The following is an 18,327-nucleotide window of genomic DNA, read 5'->3' as shown; positions in this document are numbered from 1 at the left end:
TAAAAATTGTTTAGATGTACAAATATTCGTACAGTTGAAAAATTTAGCTTTTACAATGAGGAACGTGAAACTCTTTTATTTTATATTAGGACAAAATGTACTCATTTACTTCTTGCATTTTCTGTGTGTATTTTATTTCTTTTTATTTTGTACAAGCGCTACGAAGAATGCTATAAAAGATTCAATCTTAAGACACAGCTCTAATAATATAACATCCCACTCTTGATTAACACATTGGACGAAAAGTCTGTTGCACGTGCACAGTACGAGAGGAACGTCGATTTTGTCGACAATGTGACACGTGCCACGAGAAATTGACTCGCGCTATTTGCAGAAAGCTCCAAACGTCTTATTCCTGATCCAGCACGGTTAATGTGATATGGGTGCCGGATTGACAGCAACCGTTGCAAACTTGATAATAAAGTTAAACCGAAGTTTATCCTGACATTTGCAGAGCGGCCGAACACCACTTTACATTGCGGCAAGAGGCAGTTTCACAGCCATCGTCGACATGATCATTAAGACCGCTAGATTAGATTATCCGACCCCGGTAGGTACATATCCACCGTAGTTACAAGAATTTCGCTTAACGTTAATCGTCTTCCCTTTCATCTCATGTCTGATAGACACAAACCACAAACAAGATGATAACAAAATGCAGAATATGTAATATTAACTGCAGTATCTCGTATATTTCAATCGCAAAAATTGTTATTTGTTTTCAATTTAAATTTATTCAGCTTGTTTATGATGTTTATATTGTATTAATTGTTAATTTCTATGAAAATTTTATATTGCTTCAAATATTGTTCCAACAAAATTTGTGCGAGTCTAAATTTTAAAACAAAAAAACAAATACGTATCTCTAGTCACTATTCATACAGTATAGGTCAACAATATTACAGCAATATTATTAATAGTTAGCAAGTTATATATTGCGATAACATTATAATATTGTAACAATAACATTGTAATATTGTAGCAATGTTGTTACAAGCTTTTGTGCTGGATAAATACATTCTACTTGTTTTGCATATATTAAATTAAAATCAGCTAAGAAAATTGGACGAGAACAAAAAATTAGATTTAAGGAGATTTCAAATTCTAACAAGGAGGTTCGAGAGTTGACTCCAGCACGGAGGTGGTGGAGGGAAGGATCGCGTGGTGGCAGCATCTCCAGCAATAATGGTCGCCTCTCGGAGCAAATCCGATCCATTCTTTGGAAGTTGGCCTATAAACAACTTGCCCCTGAAGATTGGAAAAAATTAGCTGTTCACTGGACCTTCACCCCTGAACAGATTAGAGCTATCGAACATCAGTATACGGGTAAATCGATATTATGTATCATAATATTATTTCTGTCATCGTAATTTATTTACGTTTCTCAGAGAAACATCAAAATTATTTGTCTCGCACGGAATGCAAGAGATCCAGATTCGACTCCCGGTCGAATATTTTTCGCAATAAGTTTATTACAGTTTTTTAAAATTAATTTGGGAAATTTGGGAGGATTATTAATATTTCAGATTGCGTTGAAAGTCCGACAATCGGCACGCAATTATCAATATTCTGAAATTAATTCATTTATATGAATATAATAGTACAACATCTTAATATTCAGATCGTAATGGCGCTTTGTATTTAAAGTAATGTATTCAAAATTATTTGTTTAGTTTCATATATATCGATGCATATCAGAAAGAAAAGGATTAATTGGTTCATTTTTTATGCATTACGCGTTATGCACATTCCATGCTCCCGTTCTTTATAAATATGCATTCAACATAAAATAAAAATGACAACATAAGATAAAAATCGTAAAAGTTAGCTAGTTAGTTAATAAGATAAAAATTAAATAAAAAAATAAAAAAATTAACAGCTTTTAATTTAATTACTCTTAAACTTTAATTTATTAATTTTTTTCCTTTTTCAGTTAAAATTCTTCTTATCTATAAACATCTTTATGGAAAAGATTATTTACATAGGTAAAATAACTAAACATCAGTTTTTTATTAAGAAATATCTTTAATATCTCGTATGATTTACAAAAAAAAATAAAATATTAAATTAATCTGATGATTTACTCTACTGTAATTATTTAAAGTAATGTGATTTGAAGAAAAATTATGATATTTTGATAAAAATGTTTTTCAAAATTAACTTTATTTGATTTAATTCGATCTTAACGAGTTTTTGTCCAACTTTTAACTTATATATATTAATTTTATAACTCATTAACTTTAACTTAATTTATTAAAAAAAAAACATTTACTTACTCAATCCTGCGTAAAATTAATTACGGATTATACGTGCGAATTTGTACCTCAATGTTCCTATAGTGCGTCTAGAGCAGCCTTATGAAAAGGACGATAAAGCTCCAATTATAGGTCCCGCGAGTTTCAAGGAGCACGGATTTCGAATGTTAATGATTTGGGCCTCCGGATTAAATCCAGACGTGTCACTGATAAAAGAGCTCTGTGAAGCTTTATCAGCGGTGGACAAGAAAGCAATTGCTGGTATATATATATATATATGTATATATATACATATATAAATCCGGTATACATTCTATTCCGGTATATTTATACGTACAACATATATATAAATCTTCTTTTTCTTTCTTATTACTATTGTTATCCAATTGTTATCTCAATAAACTCCTTACTACACGCAGTAAAAATATCCTTTATTCGCAAGGATAGCAATGGATTACAGCGCGGCTGACGTTTATAGAGATAACAATAACAATCGTAATATATAAGATTGAATTTCATATAGAATAGAACTTTCTGCAACGAGATTCTATTTGCTTTCACTCATTTGCAGATTCCATTCGTAAACAAATGGAGCAGGGAGATGATGGTGAGGTAAAATCGAAAGGGCAACGATGTCATAAATGCTCCATTGCGTGAATATTTACAAGTGCCAAATTCACATGCAAATTCTACACATATGAAAATCTGAACGAAAATTGTAATTTACGTAAGACGTAATAGTTATTGTCAAAAGCTTACCTGCATTTTAATGAGAAGAGTTCAACGAACTTGGCAAATGCCATTAACGAGGGAAAAAAAATAAAAAATACATATAATGTTGTATAAATACCTTTTATACTAACAATTCGCAATGTTACGCAAATTCTTAGGACAGAAATTACGAGTACAATTTACAGCGCAGGTATAGCTGTCACTATTATTTTGAAAGAACAAGAATTTCTTGATAAAATCAGGTATGTAATTCTACAGTGTATATTGATATACACTAATTTTTTAGTCAAAATTTTGATGTTTAAATCTACTTAACATGAATAAGACTTATCTTAAATAAAACTATAAAATAAATTATTGATGTTATTATACATATAAAAAAATCATGCAATTTGAAAATCCGAAGAAAATGAAATTCATAATAAATTATTACTTCTTAATAAATTTTCCTTAATAAAATTGAACCAGATGGATTGCATAATTATATCTTATTATATTGTAGAAAAATTGATTGAAGGTTGTAAATACAGTAGCTTCATTCATCGTAGAATAAATTCTACGAACCCACTATATATCATCGCTGGGTTAAATAATATCATTTACCAAAAGACGATAGTGTAAGAGGAATATCAATTATACAACGCGACGATAGTGAAGAAGGTATTTGAATTATATACAAATAATATGCAAAAAATAGGATAGGGTACGTAGTTCAACAATGACCCATGTAAATTTCAGAGGCTTATACCATATCTCTTTCAATTATTGAATTAAAGATATGAGTTTTGGCATACAGTTTATGAATTTAATTGGCTACTGTAAACAATAACTTTTAAATTATTGTTTACAATAACTTTAATAACTTTAAGTTATTTTTTTATGTTAATCACAATTTCGATTATTTAAAAAATCGGAGGAAGTGGTTCGTTGTGTACAAGGAGTATATACACAATGAATCATGCTATTTTTTATAAATAACTACATGTTTTTTACTGCGAATTGTTGAGATTATTCTAGTTTTGCTATATTTATTAATTAAATATTTTGTTATATTTAAAAATATTTATTTATAAAATAGATAATTATAAGATGGTGAGAATTCACAAGACCGATTACTGCGTTTTTCTTCCGTTTTGAGTGAAAAAGCGTCAAATAAGTTTTTATTGAGATTTTAAATGGGGCCGTATTCTAAATAATTATTATAATGAATTATTATTTTGAGGTTATCATAAAAAAGGTTATGTGCGGTCTACAATATACTGTGGTTCATTGTTCACTACTCAAAATGATTCATTATAAACCTCCTAACCTTTTCCATGATAATCTCCTAAATAATGTGGTGTAAAATAATATAACAGAAAAAATTGCTTACAGAATAATAAAGCCAAATGTGCACATAAAACTATTGCACAATAAAAAAAAATGATAGGCACAACAACAAAAATATAAAAAATGCATAAAGCTACAAAAAACTTACTTTACAACTTGAAATTCTTAAAATGTGACATTACATAGCCGTACTTAGCGCGATCTGCCAGTCGACTGGGAAGCCGAGAAGGGGTTCAAATGCGAGTCGCTACATGATAGCAGCATACTTTGATAACGTCACATTTACGAAATATCGCAATGGGAAATTCATAGGTGTACTACTAGTTCACTGTTGGACTACCTACCCTATTTAAAACGGAGTATTTGAACAATTATATGAAACCAAGCCGTCCTAAGCTAAAGCAGACTATCATTTATTTTATTTTGATGATTCTTTTATAGAGAAACGCTTCCGTTATTCGTAGAAACAAAAGTACAATTAGTACTCAGAAGTCATCGAAAAAAGCGATACAATTGTAAAATCAAACAATCGAACGTAAACTCTTCGGAATAATATTAATAACGCATAGATTAAGTGTGAGAGTAAATTTTGCAGGGCTTTCGATGTGATAACAGTTTATTAGATTAGATCTCGAATAAAGAATATAATATAAAATCGATAAATAGATATGCGATTATCGCACGATTCTCGAGAGAGACAATCTACATATCTGAAACTTACAAATTTAGACTCTTAACTACGAACGATTATATGTAACTTTATCTTGTATTACGCAAAAATTATATAAACTAAAAATTATGAAATTTTTGATGATTTCATTTACATGAAATCAAATGCATAATAATAATAATGTGTAAGCAAGAGGAAGCAAATTATCTCCTCTCCATCACATTTAGCTTATATAATTTTATAATATTGATTAAAAAATATCAAGAATATTTAAATATGAAAATACTCTTCCTGTATTTTATCTGTCGAACTTTCAATTTTTTTTATAAAATTAAAATAATTATTAACAAAGCGATAATACGAAAGATAATATAGATAAGTACGTACTTACCGCATGGATTAAAAAAAATCATCGGACTTCCGAAGCTGCTTTCTGAAAGTACGTTTTACAACAATGTACATATCTTATCTTGATGTAATAAATCGTTGTATTCTATATATCGTCATATTATTGTTGCAAATATTATATAAATTATAAATGTGTGGAAAAATGTAAGACTTGTATAACATTAGAACTTATGTATGTAATAAGTTGCACTGACAAATAAGTTCAATTTTTCAGGAAAAAAGCATCAGTATTTTTCGCGCGTTTCGAAATTACAAACAGAAAACTAAGGAAAATAGGACAAAGTAGGATGACGATTAAGATAATGTAATAATTCATAAGTAACTGACAACTCCAAGTTTTTCTATTAAAATGTGAACGTTTATTAATTCATTCGGAATATTAATTACTCTATAAAAGAATGTCGCTAGCTTCTTAGTGTTCACAGTATGTAACAAAATACTATAAACAATAATATAGTATTAGAGTGGTGAATAGTAGAAATGGAGATGGTGCTATCAACAGCAGTCGTACCGCGACGGATTATTCCATAACTCTTTAATCAATATTATAGACGTTACACAACCATAGCCTAATGTGTGTCTTCCTTCGTTGTTGCGAATCTCCGAGGTCTCTTTCGAAATTTATTTCGCAAAGGTACGTATGCCGGAACACAGACTCATCATAAAATATAAATCAATACGCATCTTATAACGCATTCGGACTCGTATATTCGTGACCTTCTATTTGACAATAGAATGTATCTTATGTTTGTACATGTATAAATGTATTTCCGTCTATTTAAAACACTACTCTTAGAGTACCCTATCGCACTCTTAGAGTACACTATCGCAAATTTTAGTAAATATGTTTGGCTTTTTGACCTTATGCTATTTTTTGCTGCAGAACAACCCGTGCTAGCTCCATTCGTTATGACGTTTTGAAAAGATCTTGAAATAAAGATGAAAGAACTATAAAACAAATGCAGATTCAAATATGCTTTGAAGATATCAAATTAAAATGCATAGATTAGATTTTTTGAATTTCTATATTCAATACACTCTAACGCCTTCTGAAAGCAATCAATTTCAAAAAAATAAATAATTTAATAATATATTGCGCAAATAAATACGTTTTCGTTAATAACGTCGCAGACGACAGTGTTAATTTTCTTATAAATACAAATTTGAGAATCGGAAAAAAAAATTATTTTCGAATGCTGAAATTTTTAAAGTGAGTAAACTACATACGAAAAAAAGGAAAAAGATATCGAGATCAAGTCAAATGATCGAGTCATGTCTGTGTGCTTGCACTGAATTAAACTTTACTTACGTTTTTTTTATTTTTCTGTTACCTCCATAACCCTTACATCCAATCAGTAAATTGAACATGACAAATAGATTTATTATCTAGCAAATAAATTTCCTACGATAGAAATCGAAAAAAGAAAGTATCAAGTTGTATATTCTAACGCTGTCGTCGCGCGCGCGATAAGTATAAAACTGTGGAAAGAACCAAGAAAACACACAAAAGGGAGAAGAAGCGACAATTTGATCGTCCGCAAATGAAAATAAAAAAACTTAGAAAAGACGATAGGATAAACACTATTGCTGAGAATAACTTAATTGGAGACTTCGAGTCGATTTGTCAAGTACAGCACATAAATAGAAAAAAGATGTTATCCTTTTGAAGTCTTTTAACATAATAAGGTCTTTTAATATGATGGCTTGTTACCCGTGATTGATCATTTCTTCATCTGTTTTACGATTAATTTCGATTAAAGACAAACACGTGTTATTTTATTATTTCTTACACTAATCGATACTTATTCGCAGTACAGTTCCAACTCAACGTGCATCTCAATCCGTGATCGTGCATCGACGTTAATATTCGCAAGATATTTGCCTTTTTCGCCTGCATCTTGGACCAAATGATGAAGTCGCTCATGTCTGTTTAATCTGAACACGCAGAACATGCAAACGTATATGAGTTTCAAAATAATAGAAAAAAAATACAAAGCTGCATAAGTCAATCACTATAGTTTCGTTTAAACCTGCCAAAAATTTATTAATGACAGATCATTGATGAGTTCTCATGAGTTATTCATCAACAAATTCATCGCACATATTTAGATTTAAATGTTACTCTCTACAGGGAAAAATTGAACTTTTTGTAGAAAAGTTATCGTCAATTATCTGTGCATATAATACATATTATTATATATCATTACATTTAATATATATAATATCTTTTAGTTATCCAAGATATAAAATTAGAAATTTTTAGAAATTAATCAATAGTAATTATGATGTCGAATCTCAATTGTAAAAGCCGTAGCAGTCTCTTAACTTTATTCAAAAACTCGAACGATGCAAGTGCACGAAATTCAGGACGAAAAGTCAAGTGGTCTAAAATCGATTTCAACTTTGAATCGGAGTTTGCTGTACGTACATAAAAGTATCTCCGAAGTACGACCTCGCGAGTGGCACCAATCAATGAAGTGTCGTATTAAATCTTAAATCTACTCGACACTCGCTTGATTCTCTGTAACGTTCTAGCTTTTCGTCGCGAGTTTTCCGCAATTTTTCTCTTTCCCTGTTGTGTACACCTATAAAAGTCGAGCAAATTTGCGAGCAACAATATTGCCTCTTCTTCGATTGTTTGCACATTTCTTGCACATCCCACGAAGTAATCATATTTCTTTTTCTTCATATATTTCTCCAACGCAGATTTAAAATAAAATAGGGCAAGTGTTCTCTGTTACCGATATATAAACTGCCTTGCAATAAGTATACGAATGTGTACATTAGCAACAAAAAAGGGGAAGAATCTCAAACCGAAGTCGAGACCGGTTTCTGTCTTATTTCCTTTAGCGACGGTAAGGATGATAATTGTTGCTGTTCGACGTAGATCCTGTGTAACCCCTTTGGGGCCCACCACCGTAGTTGTCAGTTCCTGGCGCAGCAGGAACGCTCGATCCATATCTGGCGCCTGTATAGAATCGCACAAAAGAACATAGTACTATGTGCCAGGACGTGGCAAGAGGACGTAATCGGAGAAGGTGGTAACATAGAGCAGTGACTCGCGTTATTCTACAACTCAAGAGACTGATCCTCGATGAAAGATTTGAACATGTAAGAAGCGGAAGAAGCTTAATTTTTTGCAATCCAAATCAACAGATGATCAAAAATAGATGAAATTTTAATAATGCTATTATTACCACTGCGTTTAAATTTTTCGGAGATGCATTGGCCATCGATAAAAATCTGACAAAATTTAGCATTAATAAATTATTAATAATAATTTAAATAATTTATTAATGTGCATTCAAAATTTATTACACTTAATTCAAATAAAAAGATGTCATTACATATTCATGTAATAATTCCAAGTTGTTAAAAGTATCCCTTATTATGGATACATAATAAGAGATATTAGCAATAAGGGATCATAGCAATTTAGAGGTACAATATTTTGTGAACGTGATATAGGATTGCAAAGAGTTAAGATTATTGGGATTAACTTAAAAAAAATTATAACAGGGAATGAAGATGCTAAACTTTCCACAAACTCCAAATCTAATCGATAATGAATATTTTAAATTATATAATTGCCAATTTAATAAAATAATAATTACAATTTAAGTTTCTTTTTATTATTATATCAATAGCATTTGCAATTATAAAGACGGTCTTGATTGAATTAATCTAAGAAATCAATATTACTAGAAAATGAATTACTGAAAGATGAATAACTGTATAAATATCTAAAAAGTATGATCCACAATATGTGAATAAAATGAATAAAACAATACGAGAAAAAATTACGCTATGCAAATTCATATTTAATTATTGTACAAGTTAAGCGCTACAGATTCTCAATTTTATAATAGATTTTATAAAAATAGATTTTTAAAAAATTATATGTTCAAACAGAAAAAAAGAAAATATTAAGAGAAGACAAGTAAAGAAAATTAATAATGTCTTCTTTTAGATCGCTTGGATTTATAAATATTTAATTAATTCTCTTCTGCAATAATATATCAGATATATAAATATAGTAACATGAACAAAATGAAATAAGAACAACGAGAAGAAACAAGAAATATTTGGAGCAAGCAAAAATGAAATCTGGACAGGAAAGAGTCTAAAGGTACTACGTGTAGAATCAGAGAATATATGTCTCGCTTCTGAAACGATCTGAGGCGCAGAATGGATGGGTAAATGGATAGATAGATAAATAAACAAATGGATGGATGGATGGATGGAAGGAGTGGATGGATAGGTGATTGGCCAAATGGAGTTTTGCGGAAGATAATTTGAAAACTCGAGAGCAAACGGTCTGAATTAATATCACCGACCTATATAGATCTCGAAAGAGGTTTCACACATCTTCTTTCCGTATCCGAGAGATCCGAGCGTGCATCATAGCGGTGGCTTTTAGGACCTCCGGACGAGTTTCGGATCGCGACGAGTTCGTGACTAATTTGCAAAAAGGGACGCCTGAAAAACGGGTCAGCTCTTTGACATCAACTTTACATCTGTTCACGGCAAAGCGCAGGAATAAAATCGGAACGTTCACGCGATTTATCAATTTCTCTTTAACGCTTTCCAATTCAATCTTATTTGTATAAAAAACGTTTTTGCGTTTGGAAAAATATCTCGATCAAATATCGAGTCAAAAAAAAAAGCGTCCCTTTCTGAAACTAATTCAGCGATATAAATAATTAATAGTGTTTAATTAATAATTTATAATCATGATACTTGATCTTTTCGTTTAATTAGGAGCTAAAGAATTAAAAATAATATGTAAAAAACAATAAAAGTGAAATTTTTTCGAAGATCATAATAAACATCATTACTATCATTATTATCATTAGTATATGCAATTGAAAAGCGTTAAATACATGTTATCTTTTAATGGCTTATAACTTTTAACGTTTCATTACTTAAAACAATTATAGAAATATCATCACGATTAAAGATAACACATATATATCCATAAAAAAGCAGAACACACCTTAAGACTTACTACAAAGATACTACAGTCTAAAGGATAAGCGATAAAATTTAATGTTAGCTTAATAATGAAAATCGTACAGCTAACATATGACGGTGGCTTAGTTAATCTTACTGTATAAACCGAGCGCACTTACTTCTGACTAATTTAATTAATTAATCCTTACACGGTAATCTTACTGCGCGCCATCTCAATTGCTGGAAATGAGCTTAAAGTCACCGCTATAAAATTAACAAATTATAATATATAATCAAAACTATGGAGATACAACCGGCACGTAATACGCGCAAAGAGAAATTCTGGCCGGAAGTTGTGTGAGTCCATTCTTGCACTCATCCTCTCATACTCTCTTTCGTTTTTTTTTTTGCCACTCTTTCGCACTCTTTCTTGCCCTTTCCCGTCTCGCGCACTTAGGAAAACTTGTTTCTCTTAGCCGTTCGAACGACGATCTTTTAGCGTCTATAGGGATGGTAATTCGTGTGTTGGGTCAAGGAGAATCGTTGAGGACCAGGAGCTGCGTCTCCGTTGGGAATGAAGGTAGGACTTCCAGTTTCGACGGTTTTGAATTTGGGAATCGGGAGGACATCTGGGGAAAAAAAGGTAAGGAAGATCGTTAGAGCTCGTTTCATCTCTGGGAATACACGTTTCTCCCTCGAGTGCCACTCCTTTAGAGGAAACTCGAGCGAGTTTCGTGCAAGGGGTCGAGGATAGTACAAGACAGAAAGGAGAGAAAGTTGTGGATAAAGGTTCACGAGCGTTTTCTCTTCGAAGATGGCCTTACTTCAAGTAGCTGAGCACGATCTCATGAAGTTCCTAATTTAACCCTTTAACCGAGTTTTTGTTTTTATAATATTAATACTATAATTATGTATTCTGTGTTGATTGCAACCTAATGATAAGTCTTATCTAAAATTATTGTTTACGTATAATATGATACGAATTCAAGAGCATCGTGCATTACAATACACACAAATCATCTCTATATCAAATGGCTTATAAATTAGAAATCATATTATCTAAAAATTTGAGTCCTGAGTTTATTTAATTGAAAATTATATATGTACCATTTTGATAATAACGATGCACTTTTGGATGAACTTTTCATCATTTAAGTATATATATATATATGTATATATATATATATATCTACATACGTGTAAGAGTTATTATATCTACATATACTAATTTATGAAACTATATTACGATATTTAACGTATAAAAATTATACGCATATTAAAATTACGGACGCCAGTAAAATACTTTAACTGCCTGCCCGGTTAATGGGTTAATAGATTAAGTGTACTTAGAGATTAAGCTTCGATTTATGGAACATGTCAACACTAATGATTCAAACAATACAAATCTCTATAACGAAATCATGAAACAAAAAAAAGGACTTTAAAAACTTTTAAAATAAATCTATACTTTATTTCAACCATCTTTAAGTAAATATACGAAAGTGCTGACATGTCGAATACCAGGCCAACTCGAAACTGAGACTTTTCCGTTGCAACGCAAAAGAATTCGTTATAGAAAAGCAGAAGTTATTTCCAGTGCAACAGCTCTCAATATAGTAATTATTATACAGGATGACACGCCTCAGATTCGAGAGAACATGGCGGGATATGTATGTTGGGACGCGCATAAAACACTGCACTAATTAAAAAGCTTGTCTCCACCGTTTCCGATACGTTCTGAATATATGCGGCAATGAAAATTCAAAGAATCCATTCAATCAATATTTTCTAACAGTGGACCACCTCTGTAATCCCGTTTTCTCATTAACGACAGCAACACCGTGCATACGAAAATTGTCGCGATATCAACTCAATAATTTCCGCATGAAAAGTACGCATAAATTTTTACATCAAAAATTCTTATTCCATGTATAAAATATAAATATATCCGTGATATATTGCCTTTCCAATGAAATATTCTTCATATGATATCTGCTGCATTTCAATTGGGCGCATATGATCGCGTATGCACGGTGGAAATCGCAATGCGTAATTGCAAAACAGAAGCGGCAAAAAGAAAGAAGGAGTCATATGGAACGCATGGTGTCGATAGCATTAATCTGAGGGATCGAAGGGAATCGATCGACGGACAGGTGCGCACCATCGCAATCATAGTTTTAAAAAAACACATGTAATCTCTTTTCTCGCGCACTCGCATGCTCGCTATCATTCGCACCATGTACATTGTATTCGCACTATGTAATTATATATAATATTAAATTATATATAATTGTTTAAAAAAAATTTGTTTTTAATAATATTTGAACTAATCACTGGCACTCACATACAGTATCCCGCGATAATAGCTCTAAATATGCTAGTACGATCGTCACTAGAAATAAAAATTTATGCTGTGCAGTGTTTTAAGTCTCTCAACCACATGAAGTTAGTTACACATAACTACGTAAGGTGCGATCTAATTTAAGTGAAGGGATCGATTAATTTGATTGATAAGAATTTTTTTTTCATCAATATCATTTTCTATTTAATCATAATTTCTCATAATCTATATCAGTGTATTTTTATGAATGATTTTCTCTATATTATATCATCATAATAATCAGCATATCAACTTATCATCATTATATCATTATATATATATTGTGTTGTATATAGATTTATATATAATATTATATATGTCTCATTATGATCATTATTAATATTATTAATATATCTTAAGTATCAATTAATCAATTAATCCACTAGAAACACCGTTAAGCATATTTTATATATATATTATATATATTTATGTGTGTGTGTGTGTGTGTTTGTGTGTGTGTGTGTTTAATGAATAATAATAATAGCAATAAGAATAATCATAGTAATAATAATAGTATAAGTAGTAATTGTAATAGTAATAATAATCGTAGTAGTAATAATAGTAATAATAGTAGTAATAGTACAGTAACTATCATAATAGTACTGTTATTTTATGTGTCGTCGAGAATGGGGGGAGGGAGTAAGATCGTATGGTGTATGACGTACTCGTATGAGCTAGATAACATGATGAAAGCAACGGTGTACGCGTGTGCGTGCGTGCGTGCGTGCGTGCGTGCGTGCGTGCGTGCGCGCGCGTGGGTGTGTGTGTGTGTGTGTGTGTGTGTGTGTGTGTGTGTGTGTGTGTGTGTGTGTGTGTTCGTTTATCGACAAAAATTAAATGATAAAGCAATTACTCGTAAATTGTTATATACATCTCACTTGTTCGTCTATAGCTATATAATTGCATCAAATACGAGAAATACATTTCGCAAAGAAAATATAATTCTTGCACTCGATGGAATCAATTACATATGGATAAATAAAATTTATTAAACAATTCATGAGCAACTTATTTCTTCCTTAACATTTGTCGACAAGCATGTATATGTGTAAAAAACAAAAAGGAACATGGAGAAGAAATCAGCGGAATGAGTCGACGTCGATCTCTTCTATTTGGACTATCATATTGTTACACGTTAGATTGATTAATATCCTTCCTTCGAAGGCACGTCAAAGATTCTTCCGAAAAAAACGAACATACACGTTTTTCTAGCATACGTCTTTTTCTCGAACTATATGTATGCCTAGCTTTGATTCAACCTCTTTCGCCTACCGCTCGTCTATCTATCGATTTTCAATCCTTCGAAATTTCCTCATCGATCCTTTTACCTCTGAATCTGATCTATGTCAGTTATCTGTAGGATTCACTTCCAAAATGCCTATTTCAATTGATTTCACTGTCAAACTTCTAAATATCCCTTTTCATCGCTTCAAACTTCTGCTTACGTCTCAGAATATATCAATATCAATTATTCAGTTAATAAATTTGCTCCCGATATTTCTATTATACGTTTATATTTAGTTTCGTACTATACGTAATGTCATCGTATCGATATAACGTCAGACGTTTTCTATAAATTTCAAATAAACCAATTCACACTAATCATTATAGAATTATCATCGCCAATATTTAACGTCAGATTCTCAAAGAAGATGTTTAATGAAACGTGACGATTTTTATTTCGTACAGCATGGAATAAAAAAAACATTTCAATGCCAAAAGCAACATATCACACAAATCAACAGGATCTTCATTTAAAGAGCATATATTTTTCGAATACTCTCTTAACACAGATACAATTTTTCAGATTTATTTCAGAAAATTTTGTTTGATATAAGATGGCACTTGTTTGCAGCATCTCATGGAAAATACACAAGATGCTGTTGAAAGAACATTAAAACACAATAACAACGAGTATTGGTTTACAATATTATTTAAGAATTTTAATATAAATAAATTTTAATATTCTATTATATGACTGAGCTAAAAAATATTATATTCAAGAGATTTCGTGTTCTGTACAACCAAAAACACGAAGAACGTGAAACTAATTTAAAAAATCCTTTTGAATGAAATGGTTGATGAAAACAGTGATTTTTTTCTATATTTTTACTAAAAAATCGTAATTACATATAAAAATATATATTCCAATGGAATTTATAATAGAAAAATTATATAAAAAATAGAGTATCAAAGTAAAAGAGTAAAAAAGTTTTGATATTACACGCTATATTGATTTCAATGGTAATATTTAAGTTCATACTAATTAGTCCCATCGAGCAAATAAAATCGTCAAGAACAATTTGCATCAAATGTTTCATTGAGAAATGATCGTTCAAGCATTAATTTGGCTCTATGAAAAACAGTTTGGCGTTATACAGTCCGACGTTGCGTATAGTTTGAATCCTAATTTATAATGCAGCTTAATTAAACTTCGGCACGTGCATTCGTTAATCTCGAAGGAACTTCCTCGACCAACTTCGGTCCCATCACACCCACGCCACGCAAACTACATCAATTGCAGAGCCCTGCTATTCGCGTGAAATAGACGCAGAAATTCGCGTCACGTCAATTCAATCTGATACGTGTACCGAAAACGCCATTCGTGCCTCCCTTTCATTTGTCGTTCGCCCACGCCAATCCTCCTCCCATGTTCTCTCTCCCCCACCCATCGTGTCAGAGATAACATCACTAAAAATAGATAACGATCGTTAATTATTTTTTAACTACTTTCGTAATTTTCACTCGTCGATTCATCTCTGCTTGATTCTCCATTTCTTCGTTCTCACCATGTTCTTTTTTCATATGCATAAAGGATACTAACATGTTCCGACGAGTTCTATTTGACGATCGTTTCTTGTCGCATTTTGATAATTAACATTACGCACGTGCCCTACGAACCTACAGAATGCTTCATCGACATAAGGATATTCTGTGAAAAGAAAAATGGAGACGATCGCAAGAGAAATGCGATGACTGAGAGTCTCCTTCCATTTGATTTGTGATCACGATTTCCTCTTTTTTTTTATTTTTCTTCTCTTTTTCTTTTTTCTTTTTGCATGGATTCGGAGGGTAATTCCTTCCGACAAACGGCAGGTTCGAGGGGCTTCGATTTGGAAATATTGCGCCGACACTCTTCATCACATCTTCGTTTTAATAAACACTAACGGTTTTTTAGCTATGATTTTTTTTCTTTTAATGCAAGTACTCCCTACATACTATACGTAGTGCAGCTTAGTAAACTTTATTCTGTTTCGCGTGGTTTTACTTAGTAAGATTTGGCAAATCTTAAACCTGATTCTCGGTACGCGATGGTCACTCGCCAACTTGTACCCCGTACGATCTATGCTCCAGTATTACTAAAATGTGTTTATGAATATTTCTCTAAATATGTGTATGTATGTCTGCCATTTAGTTGTTAACGTCGGATATTTACGTCTACATGCTCACTTGTCGTCTCCTAATCGTTCACAATCACGCAACCATTTCGCTCGTTTTTCTCCTTTCGCACGATCTTCTCACACCATCCTCCTCATTGAGAAATTGAATCTATTCGTCTTTCTTCCCAAAGCCCTTCTTTTCCCATTTTCCGTAGTCTTACGTCTCTGTTATTTATATTCTCATCATTTCTTTAAATCGCTTAAATTAAACTTGCACAAGCTTAACTTCTTAATTTCGTTTTTTTTTTAGAAAAAAAAGAAAAGTTTTTTTTAGCAATACTAATATAAAGTGTGTGACACTTATTAATAAATAATTTCCAATAATCGATCTACTAAATAATTTTTTGATTCTTTGTGTATTTTTCAGATCTGTTAAAAAACACGAATATATCCGATTCCTCCTTTAATTTGTCGTTCATTATCAGTGGCTCGATCACCGCTCCTATCAATCAATTCATTATCCTGCAATTTCGTCAATCATTCAATATTCATTCATTTCGTCCATTCATTTCAGTCATGTATGTCTCGTTCTGCCTGTGATTTATCATATCCCATTTTACTTTCTCCTGCCTTGCTTTCTAACAAAAGAATTAAATTACAACGACTTATATAATCAACGACTTAGATACGCTTTCCTTTTTCTTTTTACTTAAAAATTACGGAATAATTATGATTCTCATAAGAACACAATAGTTGGCATTTGTGGTTTCATTAAAAATATTTCACTTTTCCTATTTTAACACTTGTCTACAACGGCCTTATTTCGAGAGTTACGAGTTTAATTAATTAATTAGACAATAATCGATATCTTAATTATTGATCCTATGCACCGTAGTCACTCGTGTCCCCGCCCGTCGAAAGAAGCGGGACGACTGGGATCTCTATATATATAATATGTGTTTATGATAATTAAAACGAGTCAAGTAAGTTTCATTAATTACTTTTTTTCCTTTCTGCGTTAAGGTACTCTGAGATAATTGTTAATTTATAATACATTTGTACACAACTTATCTCTTAATCAATAATTATATCGATTTACCACTACAATGTCTTGCCCAAGTTTTTCACATTCATTCGTCTTTCATCCCGTCCACCTTTTGCCGTCGCACCCTCTGGAAAGGGGCACACAACGGTTGTACCGTCGCGATTTAAGACACGTTTAAAAAGAGTCCGCCGCCATTATGTCATCAAAGTACGAAGTAAACGTTCGCACTGATAACCATAATAAAAGAGAACGAAAATAAGCCGTCGACTTTGTTTTGCGCGTTGTTAAAACAATTTATTTTTAGAGCTTGCTTCATTAATTGCGAATCTTAATCTTTGTTTATTTAGACATCATGAGATGAAAGTTTAGAAGTCATCATCATTCGTGATGTAATATTGAGAATCACGCGCTCGAGTAGAACAAAATCGAGTTGATAAAAAGAATTGCTGATTTCCAAACGGCAAACGGAAATTTCCTTCGCACTTATTTATCATCGTAAACTATCTCGAGTTAAGAAAGAGAGATCTGTTTGTAGCACTTTCGGTGTGTACTTTCTATCCTCATATTATTTAATGCGATTTCGGCCTTATCCAGCTAAACCTTACGATTTTTTCGTAACAGCTATCATCCTTAGGCGGAGGTAACGAGTTTAATAAACAACTTTTTTTTGTCCATTTTTCGAGTAAACTAGACCGTAAGACGTTAGAGATAGTTCATTAACTATTAGTAACAATAAACGCGAACAATCATTTCACCTTACAGCCAGCCTTTCTAATTCTACTTCGAGGGTGTAATTTAATTAATTCCCAGTCTTTCCAGGTCGTCTTATATACGTCTATTTATCTACTTAACCGAGTCCAGGTTTTTGCTGCGCCCGTTTTCATCTCACATGCATCCCGGCAATCATGCAGCATTCGGCCGCTCAGAATTCTTATAAGACCACGACATCAATTAAGCTCTCACTCCATCGATCTTAATTAATATTTAACATTCTCGCTTTACTAATTTAAGCTACGCTCTTTCTCACACGCATCTCATTACTTCGTAGCCTCGAGAAGCTGTCGATATAATACTTTATCAAAAAAATAGTAAAGCCACTGATGACAATTAATTAATCACAAATAGAAATTAATAACAATAGTTTTTATCACACACACACCCTCTCTCTCTCTCTC

At 31.9% G+C, this 18,327-nt stretch overlaps 2 protein-coding genes across 2 annotated transcripts in view; one reads left to right on the top strand and one right to left on the bottom strand.

Moving 5' to 3' along the window:
- Positions 1–2,912, top strand: part of LOC105618630 (ankyrin repeat and death domain-containing protein 1A-like) — a 17,305-nt gene extending 14,393 nt beyond the window's left edge. The window contains exons 9-12 of the mRNA XM_012200161.1: positions 455–550; positions 1,113–1,326; positions 2,340–2,516; positions 2,827–2,912. Of these exons, the coding sequence (XP_012055551.1) occupies positions 455–550; positions 1,113–1,326; positions 2,340–2,516; positions 2,827–2,912 (573 nt within the window). The remainder of the gene's footprint in view (positions 1–454; positions 551–1,112; positions 1,327–2,339; positions 2,517–2,826) is intronic.
- Positions 2,913–8,240: 5,328 nt separating this feature from the next.
- The window catches only part of LOC105618511 (heterogeneous nuclear ribonucleoprotein 27C), a 46,581-nt gene continuing 36,494 nt past the window's right edge, over positions 8,241–18,327 (bottom strand). Inside the window, exon 8 of the mRNA XM_012200044.1 lies at positions 8,241–8,362. Within this exon, the coding sequence (XP_012055434.1) occupies positions 8,241–8,362 (122 nt within the window). The remainder of the gene's footprint in view (positions 8,363–18,327) is intronic.

The sequence above is a fragment of the Atta cephalotes genome (assembly GCF_000143395.1).
Source record: "Atta cephalotes unplaced genomic scaffold scaffold00017, whole genome shotgun sequence".
Lineage (NCBI taxonomy): Eukaryota > Metazoa > Arthropoda > Insecta > Hymenoptera > Formicidae > Atta > Atta cephalotes.
This window is presented reverse-complemented; position numbering and strand designations above follow the sequence as displayed.